At 46.5% G+C, this 12,990-nt stretch overlaps 1 protein-coding gene across 1 annotated transcript; it reads left to right on the forward strand.

Annotated features, from left to right (window-relative positions):
* The first annotated feature begins 7,724 nt into the window (after window positions 1–7,724).
* On the forward strand, window positions 7,725–9,495 carry CCDC71L (coiled-coil domain containing 71 like). The gene has a single exon (XM_067289977.1). It carries the CDS (start codon window positions 7,890–7,892, stop codon window positions 8,739–8,741), a length of 852 nt encoding a protein of 283 aa, XP_067146078.1. The 5' UTR covers window positions 7,725–7,889; the 3' UTR covers window positions 8,742–9,495.
* Window positions 9,496–12,990: the final 3,495 nt, after the last annotated feature.

Raw genomic sequence — 12,990 nt, forward strand, 5'->3', positions numbered from 1 at the left:
TTCAGTCCTCAGGAACCTCCCCCAATTGTCATGACCTCTCAGAGATAATTGAGGTCCAGTATAGTGTCTCCCTGGGTTGACTCCTCAGTCTTCTGTGTTGGGAAGTTGTCACCAACGCACTCCAGAAACCTCCTGGATTGCTTGTGCCCTGCTGTGTTGTTCCTCCAGCAGATATAAGGGTGCTTGAAGTCCCCTATGAGGACCAGGGCCTGCAAACATGAGGCTTCTTCCAGTCATTTGAAGAAGGCCTCACCTACTTCTTCCTGATCAGGCAGTCTGTAGCAGACAGCTGCAGCAACATCGCCCATGTTGGTCTGCCCACTGACCCATAAGCTCTCTGGTGGCTCATTGTCCATCCTAAGGCAGAACTCCATGTGTTCTCGTTCTCTCATGTCAAAGGTAATTCTCCCTCCTCACCATCACGGCTTGTCCTTCCTAAAGAGCCTGTATCCCTCCATTGCAGCACTCCAGTTGTGTGAGCTATTCCACCAAGTCTCCATGATCCCAGTGAGGCCACAGCCCTTGTAACTGTATGTAGGTTTCTAATTACTCCTGTTTGTTCCCCATGCTGTGTGCACTAGTGTACACGCACTCAGAGAGGCACCTTGTTGTGCTGATTTCCCAGAAAGGCTATGAGAGCTCTCCCCCAAATGCTGTCCTATAGGCACTTCCTTTTTCATGTGTATACACTTGGGGTGACCCCAGTTCAGTCCTGTTTTGTTTATTTTATTATGAGTTCCCTTCTGTCCATAGTCCCCCATGCCCTTTGCTTGCCAACGTGGTTCACCACCTCCTCACTGGAGTGTTGGTCATCCTCTTACTTCCCTGTCATTCCTAGTTTAAAACTCTCTTTACTAGGTTGGCCAGCCTGTTGGCAAAGATGCTTTTGCCCCACTTAGGTGGATCTTGTCTCTTTCAAGAAGTCCTTGAACCTCAAAGAGGGTCCCATGGTCATAGACCCCAAAATCCTGTTGCTGACACCAGCTGTGCAACCAACTGTTGACCACAAGATCTATCCACTCCTCCTCAAGCTTTTCCCCCTCACTGATAGGATCAAGGAGGCCATGTGGGCCCCCATGCCCCTGACCATCAGCCCCGGAGCCATGGAGTCATGCATGATACTTTCCAGGTCTCCCCTGGCGATATCATTGGTGCCCATGTGGAAGAGCAGCAGTCCAAGAGCTAGACAAGTCTCGGCAGTTTCTCCACACAGCCTGGATCCAAGACCCTAGCAAACAGTAAACCTCCCTGGACAGCAGGTCAGGTCAGTAAATGGGGGCCTCTGTCCCCTGCAGGAGGGAGTTGCCTTCTGCTACCACTTACTACTTCCTCCTGGTGTTTCTGGGTGGCTCAGGATCAGCTATCACGGATGTTTCATTTGACAAAGCTCCCAGCTGCTTGTCAAGGACACAGAATCTATTCCATAGTTGCAAATCCTCAGGTGGAGCAGGAGCCATCCTCCTCCTGGGGCCAGAAGTCGCAAGTTTCCAGCCTTTACCATCATGGGAATCTCCAGTTCCCAAACTGATAGGCACAAACTCTGCCTGCCCTGTGCCTTCAGCACAGTTGGGGATCGAGCTCTTGAATCTGCAAGGTCTTGGAGAAGATCTGGTTGATTTCTTTCTCATCTCTGATGCTGTGCAGTCTGCTGACCTCCTCTCACAGCCCCACTGCTTGATGACACAGATCTTCAACAACTGCACATCTTCTGCAGGCTAGAAGACCATCTTTTGCTGCCCCAGCCTCAGTGAGAGGCCCTAGACACTTCATGAAGCCCAAGACCTGCAGAGCTGCATCCTCCTGGAGCTCCATCTGCAAGTTGTCCTAGAATAAAAGTTCTGTACTGACTTTCCAAAGATGGTACAGTGGGAAAGTTAACATCAGATGAACTACTTTAGGGGTAGGAAAGACAGAAAATTTGAGAGTATAATATAGTCAAAAACAACATGAATGGTAAAGCAGATGACTTCGGTGGATTGAAGGGAATAAGAGAAAAGCAAGATGAAATAAGAACAGGATTAGCAACAAGTTTTCACTTTAGATATATCAGCCAAAGACTTAACATTTTAGACAAAGAGATCATTATCAACCCTAAAAATGGCAATGACCACTAGCACAGCTATCCTCAGCATTCACTGATGACAAGACAATGATGAAGTTCAACAAAGGGAAGTGCAGGGTCCTGCACCTAGGGAGGAATAACCCCATGCACCAGTACAGGTTGGGGGCTGACCTGCTGGAAAGCAGCTCTGCGGAGAAGGACCTGGGAGTGCTGGTGGACACCAAGTTAAGCATGAGGCAGCAATGTGCCCTTGTGGCCAAGAAGGCCAATGGTATCCTGGGCTGCATCAGGAAGAGTGTTGCCAGCAGGTGGAGGGAGGTGATCCTCCCCCTCTACTCAGCCCTGGTGAGGCCACATCTGGAGTACTGTGTCCAGTTCTGGGCTCCCCAGTACAAGAGAGACATGGAGCTACTGGAGCAAGTCCAGCGAAGGGCTACGAAGATGATTAGGGGACTGGAGCATCTCTCTTATGAGGAAAGGCTGAGAGAGCTGGGCCTGTTTAGCTTGGAGAAGAGAAGACTGAGAGGGGATCTTATCAAGGTATACAAATATCTAAAGGGAGGGAGTCAAGAGGATGGGACCAGACTCTTCTCAGTGGTGCCCAGCCACAGGATGCAAGGCAATGGGCATAAACTGAAAAAAAGGCAGTTCCCTCTGAAAATGAGGAAAAACTTCTTCACTGTGAGGGTGACAGAGCACTGGAACAGGTTGCCCAGAGAGGTTGTGGAGTCTCCTTCTCTGGAGATATTCAAAACCCGCCTGGACGCAATCTTGTGCAACGTGCTTCACTGTGAGGGTGACAGAGCACTGGCACAGGTTGCCCAGAGAGGTTGTGGAGTCTCCTTCTCTGGAGATATTCAAAACGCGCCTGGATGCAATCCTGTGCAATGTGCTCTAGGTGACCCTGCTTGAGCAGGGGGGTTGGACTAGATGATCTCCAGAGGTCCCTTCCAACCTCAGCGATTCTGTGATTCTGTGATTCTGTGCTCTAGGTGACCCTAGGTGACCCTGCTTGAGCAGGGAGGTTGGACTTAGATGATCTCCAGAGGTCCCTTCTAACCTCAACCATTCTGTGATTCTGTGATATGAGTGATGCACAGTTTATATGGTTATGTGCATCACATGCAGATCACTTCCCAGAATGTGGAAACAAACGATATACTGCTTCTACTAAAATATCTTCAAGGAGTGCTTTCTGCATCACAGAGCATGCTTCTTCATATATTTTCATTTTTACTACTACCTGAGGGTTTTTTTGAATGTATCAAAGACTTCTGCTAAAATATGTTTGAGAATTTTTTTCTCTTCCAAAACTTATTTAAAACATATATTTTTTCCCCCTCTTTGCACATGGTCAGTCACCATTTGCAGGAGGGTGTACTAAGGCTGTGAACAAAGTGAAGGATGAACATGCAATAATCTGAACCAGTGGAATACACTATCTCAGTGTCGATCCTTGCTGGGCTTCTGCCCAAGTGGTGGTCCTGGCTATTGATGGACTTTGTAACCTCTGCACCATGTTCTCAGCAAATGCTTCATTGCTTTTTAGTTCTAGGACACATTCTTCCAGCTGTTGCAAGCTGTTGCAACAGTAAAGCTCTGGAAGAAACATTGCATTTTATTGTGGTCGTTGCCCTTGTCTGTCTTCTACTAGGACTGTGGAGTAGAACCAGCTCTGATGGCCAGATCCAGGGCCCCTCTAGTCCCTCTAGCATTCTGTCTATGTTAGAGGCCAGAAGAGGAAGCTTAGGGAAAAAGTGTAAGAACAGTGCAAATATTGAGGGTTATCTCCACTGATATACTCTTCCTTCCATTCCTAGCCCTTGGCTTAGGGACTTTCTGAGCCCACGGTGTTAGGCTTGGTTTTCATGCTCAATAGCCCTTAATGAACTTGATGGATTTCTTTCTTTCACTTCTATCTAATCACTTTGAATAGTACACTCTGTAATGTCTGTGTCCCCTTCTCAGCAAACTCATTTTGGGGGTACACTACTCCATTCTGACACCCACAACTTTGCTGGACAGTGAACTCTACACTGCAATTAAGAGTCATCTAAAAAAAAGTCGATCGGTCATTTTAAAATTTCTGCTCTGAAACTTCATGTGCTTCCCTTTCATTCTGGGATTATGAGAACTAAGCCATAATCATTTCTTATCTGCCTGCTTTTACCATCACAGTTTTATAGACCTTTATCATATTCTTCCTCAGCCATCTGCTTTTCAAGCTGAAGAGTCTTAGTCTATTTAATCTCTCTTCACAGAGAAGCTATTCTACATTTCTGCTCATCCTAGTTGCTCTTCTTTGTATCATTATTATATCCTTTTAGAGACAGTAAGACTAGAAACAGTCTTCAAGATTTCTGGAGGCACAATGGACTTATATTCAACAGAATAATGTTTTCTGTTTTGCTTTCTATTTCTTCCACAGCAATTCCTAAGATTTTATTTCCCTTTTCATTGCCAATGTATTGACATTTTCCTAAAAACATACAGTGATTCCAAGATTTTTTTTCTGCAAAACTGATTTAGAGACTATTCTTGTAAATTATTTGTTTTTGTCTGTCCTTGAAAATGTTTTCAGGAATTTTGCTGTGGCTTGCCTGGGCACTTCTCAGACCCAGAAACCTGATGACTACATGGGGTAACACCTGAAGTTTAGCAGTAAATGTACGTGGAACCATGCTTGTATTGTCACAAAAGCTTTCTTGAGGGTATGGCTTTGAGGAAAGATATTATTTCCAAAATGCATTTAGGAAGCAAAATGCCTGAAGCAGGCTTCTAGTCAATTTAATCTCTCAACAGCAGAGTTAAAGATATTTGAAAAGAATGATTATATGTAAAGGTGTCAGACAGTAAAAGACTGCCTTTGCTAATCTGGGTAGCAGAGCATCCATTGAGGAAAAGCCCCAGCAGCATAAGTTGTGTGACTTGATATCCAGGATTTCAGAGTTTATCAGCTGGACTCAAAACTCAGTGTGATTGTATGTAAAGTTTTACAGATAACATTTTTTAGCAGTTACCAGTGGTTATTTGTGCTAAGTAGGAATTATTTATGAAAATAAAATGGCCATTCAGTAATCTGTCAACTGAAACTTTGTCTGCTGTTCTCAACAGCTCTACAGAGAAAAGATTTCTAACATATGTGAGCAAAGATTTCTAGACTTTTTTTCTTCTCCGTTTCATTTTGGACATTCACTGCATTTTTAGAATGATGATTGTTAGAAATTAAGAAGATCTACAAAAAATTAAGTCATTGAGTCCACACATCTTAGTCAAACCATTTTAATTAATTCTTTCATTTTATTCATCTGTTAAAGAGAGGCAATATTTACTTACATAACTCAAGAGTGCTGTGAGTGATAATTAATGCTTATAAGCAATAGTATGACTAAAATGAAGAGCTATGTACTTGCAAAGGATTATTAATTTTATTATCATCCTTATTACTCTACTGAGCTATTGTAAATTATTGAAAGATAGCCAATTACCATGCATTTTCCTGAGCTGACTTTGTAAGGTATTAAAAAGAGAGTGGTTACATTGCAGAAAACTCACAATAAATTTGTAAATTGACATCATATTCCTTGGTTTTGCCCATGCTAGAAGCAAAAAAGTGAAAGTTATTAATAAATGCTGATTAAGACAAAAATGTACTAATCTGTCTTTTAGCTTGTACCTACAGTGACTCATTTACTGCTTGCTGAAAATTCCCTATCTTCTACCTCAATGATTTTCTAGTCATATGCCAGAAATGTCTGTAGTTTGAGGAAAAAGGTTATGGCCAATGATTATAAGGGTTTCTGAAGTTCAGTGAGTTCCCACTTATTAATGAGCTGCTGAATCTGATTGCGTATGAGCTTCTGCCACAAAGAACATGAGCACATCAGTTATTGTGGTTCACCAAGTGATGAGCCACTTGCCAGGGGCTTTGAACAGGCATTTGTACACGAGAGAGCGATTAACTGCAACAGAGCTGGATCAAGAGGTGCCTGGACCAAACACTTCCAGCTACCTGGTCTTATCCTTCTCAGCTATACTGATTTGAGGGTTTGGATGATTGCGCTCTAAAATAGGCTACAAAATAAATCTGGTTAAAAAAATCTACTGACACCACAGATTTGGAAAAAGGTGTTTTTTAAAAACGGATAATTTTATAAAGCTGGTTTAGGATATGGCTGCAGGTGGAGAATGTCCCCATAAAGATTTAAGGTGATTCTGTTAATATTCCGCTGCAAGTGGTTATTTGGACTAATTTCCCTTTGTTTCTCACGAACACAAGCCAAATTGCACTGTGAAGAAAATGCACTTATTTCCACTGGCAATCATTTCTTATGCATAATTTCTTCCTCTTATTTGACTGCTTTTCTAGACATTCCAGGTTCGGTTCTTGACAAGTTGAGAATAAAAGATTTCCCTATTCTAAACTGAAAGATTAATTACAGAACAAAGACTGTCTATGAGGGGAAATAATGTTATTCCTTGCCCTTTACATGGTGACAAAAAGTGGTAAGTAGGAATCTAATCCAACCCGGAGTAGGATTCTGTTCTTTACACATCTGCCAATTGTAGGGATGGTTAAGCCACCTCTGCCCTTTCTTCTGATGCTTTGCTGTTCTGGGAGCTGGAAGGAGCTCTGGTTTAATTGAAACAATCTAGGAAGCTGACAAAGCTAAGGCTCCCTTCCTAGTGGTAGCAAGCTCTAAATGATTGGAGAGCACAATCTCAGAAAGACATGGGATTTTGTGACAGCTGATTAAATTGTTCTAGAAAGCTGCCAGCGCAGGAATGTCACACGGGAAGAAAACAGTGCTGTGAACTCAGCAAGCTGGTGGCTCTGGAGACTATCTCATATGCGACTCAACGACATAACGGTTGAGATTTTCAGACTTCATTACCAGTCTGCTTTCTTGGGATAGGAAACCAATCACCATGACGATGGTGACTATTTCAGTGTCTTTATCATGCCGTTGACTTTGAGGATCATGTTAAAAAACCCTCCTGCAGCAGGAGAATGGATGCATTCAATATTATACGGTGGACTTCACCATATCGCGTCTGTCAAAAAATTTTGTTGCTTCCGATGAGATGCCAAGCCTTCGCTCCCCTTCCTCTGGGAGAGCTTGCCCTTGGAAGCATCTACCTAAATCCTTACTCAAACATATTTTTGGAAGACAATTCCTCTGCCTGCCGCTTTCGCCCCGTGAGGAACCTCGCCCTGTGGGGTGGTGTGGGATAGGAGGTGGCGGAGACCGCCAGGCCCCACCGCCGGAGCAGGCACGGCGCGGCGGGTGACCCCGGGCCAGAAGGAAGGCGAGGACATGGGGACCCCATCGGGGACGGGGAAGCACGGTGCAGCAACACGCGGGGGTCCCGGCCGGCCCCAGGGCCCCGGCGGCGGCGCGGCCCCGCCCCATCACGGCCGCCCCCGCGGGCACCGCCCGCCCCCGGGGAGGAAGCTCCCGGCAGCCCCCTCGCTGCCGCCCCCGCGGCCTCCCGGGGGGCGCCCGCCGCGCTCCCAATGGCCGGCTCCGCGACGGGGGGCGGGGCCCGGCCGTCCGACGCGTTTCAAACGGGCCAACCGCCGGGCGCGGAGGGAGGGCGGGCCGCGGCGCAGTCTCCGCCTGGGACTTTAAAGCGCCATTTTGTGTCAGGCGGCAGGATATCGATCGTCGCTCCCCACCCGGCGCGGAGGCGGCGGGCGAGGCCAGGCGGCGCAGCGCGGAAGGCGCCCGGCTGCGGCCGGCGGCGCGGGGCGAGCTGCGAACGGTGCGGAGCGCAGCGCAGCGGAGGGGGCTTCTGCCCTGCCTGGTCCCCTACCCGCGCCTCCATGACCCGCAGTAGGAAGCAGGCGGCGCTGGAGAGGGGAGCCGGGAAGATGAAGCAAGAGGCGGAGAGCGCCGCGGCGGCCGCCGGAGCCCGGGCGGCGGCGGGCGCGGAGGCAGCAGCAGCCGCTGCCGCCGCCGGCGGAGCGGCGCCCGCCGCCTGGGGGCTGGAAGGGGAGGCGGAGAAAGTTGTGTACTCCCGCTCGCAGGTTTCCTTCGCCGGCACCAAGGCGCTGGGCGACGCCCTCAAGCTCTTCATGCCCAAGTCCACGGAGTTCATGAGCTCCGACTCGGAGCTGTGGAACTTCCTCTGCAGCCTCAAGCACGAGTTCTCCCCGGTCATCCTGCGCAGCAAGGACGTCTACGGCTACGCCTCCTGCCGCGCCGTCGTCCCCGAGCCGCCGCCGCCCTCGGCCGAGCGGCCGCGCCGCCGCGCCGGCAAACGGCGCCTGCCGGCCGCCGACGCCAAGCGCCGGGCCGTGGCGGCGGGCGGCAGCGCCAAGCGGCGGCGGCGGCGGCGGCGCCGGAGGAGGGCGCGGGGGAGGCAGCGCGCCGCGGCCCCGGCCCCGGCGGGCGACGGGGAGGCGGCGGCGGCGGCGGGGCCGGCGGGCGAGCAGGACAGCGAGCGGGCGGGCGCGGCGGAGGGCGCCGCCTGGGAGCCCTTCGGCGGCAAGTCGCTGGAGGAGATCTGGGAGGCGGCCACCCCCCGCCTCACCACCTTCCCCACCATCCGCGTGCGGGGCAGCGTGTGGAGCCGCCGGAGCCTGGTGGCGGCGCGGCGCCGGGCGCAGCGGGTCCTCGGCGTGGACCTGTCGCCCGTGGTGCGGGTCCGCCGCTTCCCGCTGGCGCCGTCCTGAGCCCGCGGGGTCGGGAGGGGGCGAGGACGGCGCTTCACCTCCGCCGCGGCGCGGACAAAGAGACCGGTATCAGTCACCTGTTTACATTGCTTTTGTCTGGATCATGTTCTTCTGCTGCACTTTATGGCCCGCTCGGGCCGGGGCCGGGACTGGGGCGCCGGGCCCCGGGGCCGCGGCGGGCGAGACGCGAGGGACCGTCCGGCCGGCGTCTCGCGTGGGGACCAAGTTCCACTTCCACTTTTTTCTCCCATCGGGCTACCTCACTGGTCCAGAAGTCCACCCAAGAAGTTATTTTCCAAAGGAACTTGCTTTCATGCTTGTATAATAAAGCACCACCTGATTCTTGCTTTTTTTTCTTTTTTTTTTTCTTTCCCCCTTATCCGATGGATTATGTATGCTTTGTGGTGTTGCACTAGTATGTGCTCAGGGTATTTTGAATCCCAAGCATTCCCAAGTTTCAGTTTACGCTGATCAAGGATGCATAAAGAATGGAGGTTCAGGACTTGTGGCTGTTCTTGATGGTGCAAAAACCTTTTTTTAATTTCATGGGCTTAGTGATATATAAAGATGTATTGCGCAGTATAATTGTTACACTTTTGTATCTAAAGTCATTTTTAAAGTTTTCTAGTTGAACTAAGTATTTGTTTCTATTGAGCACCTAAAGATAGAATCATCCTGATATTTTATAACCCTGTTTACTTTAGGGAAGCTCATTTGGTCAACCGAAGTGAACTTAATAAAAGTCAAAGAACAAGTGACGTTTCAGTTCAGTGAAGCTGACTGCACAGGGATGGGTTTGTTGGTGAACTGCAGCATGTGTGTCAATGAAGGCACAACTGGGTGTCTCCGGTGAACAAGCTCAGAGCTGGTGAAGAACGTATCTGCTCATCAAAGCAATACATAGGTGTCCAAAGGCATGCTATGATACAGTATTGTCACTTACAGTAAAAAGGCTGTAGTTCACATGACCTGAATATCACACTGAAGTGCCTATCTCTGCAAAAAGAGCAAGACTTCATAACAAAACAGCACTGGTTGTCATCTTGGGTTACTAGATGACTAGTGGTAGATAATCATATTAACATAATTACTTGCACATAATTATTTTCTGTAAACTTCTCTTGGGTTTCACTGTAGCCTCTGACAGTAGCTTCATAAGACAGCTTGATTATTTTGACTGAAAAATAACGTTGTAATTCTAAGGGGCAGGCAATCTCTGTTTAAACTGATTTTTAAGGGCTTTGTTTAGATTTTGCACCTAGCAGTTGGTGTGCGAAAAGCAAAGGGTTGGGCAATGTGTGTGGTGGGTGTTTTTTTGTTTGTCTGTCCTTAAGCTTAGGAAAGGGAAAGAAATGCTTGGTAATAGATAGTTTGTTCCTAGTATCCTAGGAAATGAGACTAACTTCTCAATTTTCATGGTGGAATGAATGACTTCACAATTTGTTTATAGAATGATTCAGTGACTAATTTCTTTTCTGATTGCTGTCAGCTCCTTGTTGCCTCTTCTTGATAGAGATAAGAAGAAAACTAGATGTGTAGAGGCTCTTTGTAAAAAAAACAAAAACAAAAACTTGCATGCTAGTGCTAGCTTGAAATAGCCAGCTTCTTCTAAAACTTGTTTATATTATGTCATTCTTACTTAGCAAAGTAGTGAAGTTCTTATTCTTCAAAACTAAAACTTAATCTGTTCTATAATCATTAAGCTTTTGAAATTGTTTGTATAACATTAGACTGCGTGCTGATTGCTGCAGTAGTGCCACGTCATGTTTCAGGAGTGAATTAGGAAATGAAAGTTCAAGGGTGCATGTTGTTAAGCTGTTTCTTTGGCTATAATACCTGCTTAAATTTAAAGGGGAAGTTGTGTGAATTTAAAACACTCAGTATGACAAACTGCAGTGTGGACAGATGCCAATTCTCCAAGTATTTCAGTTTTTACTTTCTCCATTAGAAATGCAAGTTTGAGCATTATTGCTAACTCTTGAAGTGTGTAGTTAACTTCAGTGAAGTTCTGCTCCTACTGGCATGTTGAATTAATTTTTTTAGGACTCTTTTGAAAAGTCTGTGTAGAAAGATGTTTAAATCTAAGCAGTCTTCTTGCGCAGATTCTTCATGCAACTCCTAAACAGACATAGGACCAGTCTAGATCCAATTTCAGGGGCAGAGTTAAGGCTGCTGGAGGTTTGATATGGGAGACACTGTATTAAATCTGCCTTATTTTAAGGCTTCTGTTGAAACATTCCGTGTGGGTGCAAAATATTGCTAAATAACTTCAACTTTCTTAAAGTTTATAAGTGACTTTTGGTGTGTGGGCTGTATGTGTAAGGCTTGCTTTTTTATTTTATTGGTTGTGTTTGGATTTTTTGGTTTTGAAGTAGCAGCTTTACTGGAGGTATAGTATTCTTTGCTGATAGCCAGTTAGCAAGTCGGGTTGAAGTTTCACTGTAGTCTAAACTAATCTGGCAGCTGTGTTTCCAGATCCCTAACTGGGCTATTTCAGTCTGTGAAGTCAGTTAAGGGGAGGAAATCTTTAGTCAGGTTTTCTGGCAACTTAATGTGCTGAGATAACTCAGCAAAGGATCTGAGTATGGGAGGGGGTATGAAAGCTTAAGTTAGTTTACAGGATGGCTAACAGAGCTAATTTCACCATGAGCTTATTTACAACAGTTTATGGCAATCCAAGACAGGAATATCTGCTGTCCAGCTCTTCCCCCCCCCCCCTCCCCCAAGCTGCAAATTCCTACCCACCTCCCTGTCTTTGTGACATTTGAGGAAGCCAAGCAATCAGAAAACTATTCAGTTATCTTTAGGCAGGTTGGCTTTTTGGGGGTCTTCTAGCTATAGAGAACTGAGAAAGTTTGGAAAGGAGTGTGCAGAATTGCAGGAGTACTGAATTAGCTTTAAAGTATGGAAGCCTTAGATTTTATTCTACTTAAAACACTAATAACATTACTGTACTCTTCCGATACGGTTGCTGTTGGAGAAGGTATAATAATGGATTAGATGGACCTCTGGTCTAACTCAGTATGGCTGTTCTCATGCAAACCGAGCAAGGCGAGAGATGTGAACTGCTCTGTTTAACTCAGTGGGTTTCAGTATCCTGTCATATGGGGCTGTTTTTGAGCCTGACGAAACACAGGCCCAGAATAAATCCAGTGTGCAATGCCCACTCTAGTTCAGTCAGCACCTATGGTTTCATATTAAACAGGAATTTTGTGGCAGCCTCTGTTGCAGGACTTCTGTTGCAGTAGCTTGTTCTCTCCCGTATGGGCTCCCTTCATGCAACGACTTTATGTCCTGGAAGCTGCGCCGCTTCCTTTACCAAATCTGATTTTATCCAGTCATTGGAAGGTTACTGAATTTCGAAATGCCACAGTGCCAAAAGAGGTTGCATTATGGCCCCAAACATCAAGCAGAGAGCTGTTTGAGGTGGCCATTGTGTCTAACACATTGCCTAGTCTAGGCTTTAAATTCAAGAGGCAGTGCCTTCCTCTGAGTCATTGTATGAGTATGTTGTTCAGGACTGAAGCTCATGAAAGGAGAAAGCAATGCCTTGCAAAAATTCTTTGCTACTCTAATGTTGCCTAGACGTTTTCACATCTAAAGGATCAAAGTGTACAACTGGTTCTTGAAACCATCTGTTGCTATCCTTTAAACAGTAAACTCTGCTTATATGCCCAAACCTCATGCAGAGCATCACTGTATATATTTACCAATGGCAAGACTTGTGGTACTTGGATATTGCTCTGAACTGGCAGGGGATGTTGCATGTGTCTATATTTCCTTGCCCATCAGAAGTAAAGGGCAGAGTGAATCCAGCTTGTAGACTGCACATTTATTCCTAATATTTTTCCAGTTACTATTTCTTCACCAAGGCAGAGCGCTGGACTCTTTGTGCTATTTAAAACAGTTGATTTATGCTAATTTGCTATCGATCAGTGTTGAACTTTGAGTCCAAGGTTTGCATACGCGTGAAACTAACAGCACTGAAAATGTCTCTATTTTCTTTTGGCCCAATGAAAGAGTAAGAAAATCTTCTGATTTGTATGTATGAGTTGAAAACATTTATTTTGGGTTGAACAAAATGTCTTGTTTGACTTGAAATGCTCAATTTTTGCTTGGGTTTACACATGCAGGAAATTTGGAAGTAAAGGACTTAATTCACAAGAGATTTTAGATACTATCCACAGAAACAGGGCAGTTTGTATTAAGTGGCACAGGAGGTCAAGAATCCTGGGCTGCTATAGACCAA

The sequence above is a fragment of the Apteryx mantelli genome, chromosome 1 (genome assembly GCF_036417845.1).
Source record: "Apteryx mantelli isolate bAptMan1 chromosome 1, bAptMan1.hap1, whole genome shotgun sequence".
Classification (NCBI taxonomy): Eukaryota; Metazoa; Chordata; class Aves; order Apterygiformes; family Apterygidae; genus Apteryx; species Apteryx mantelli.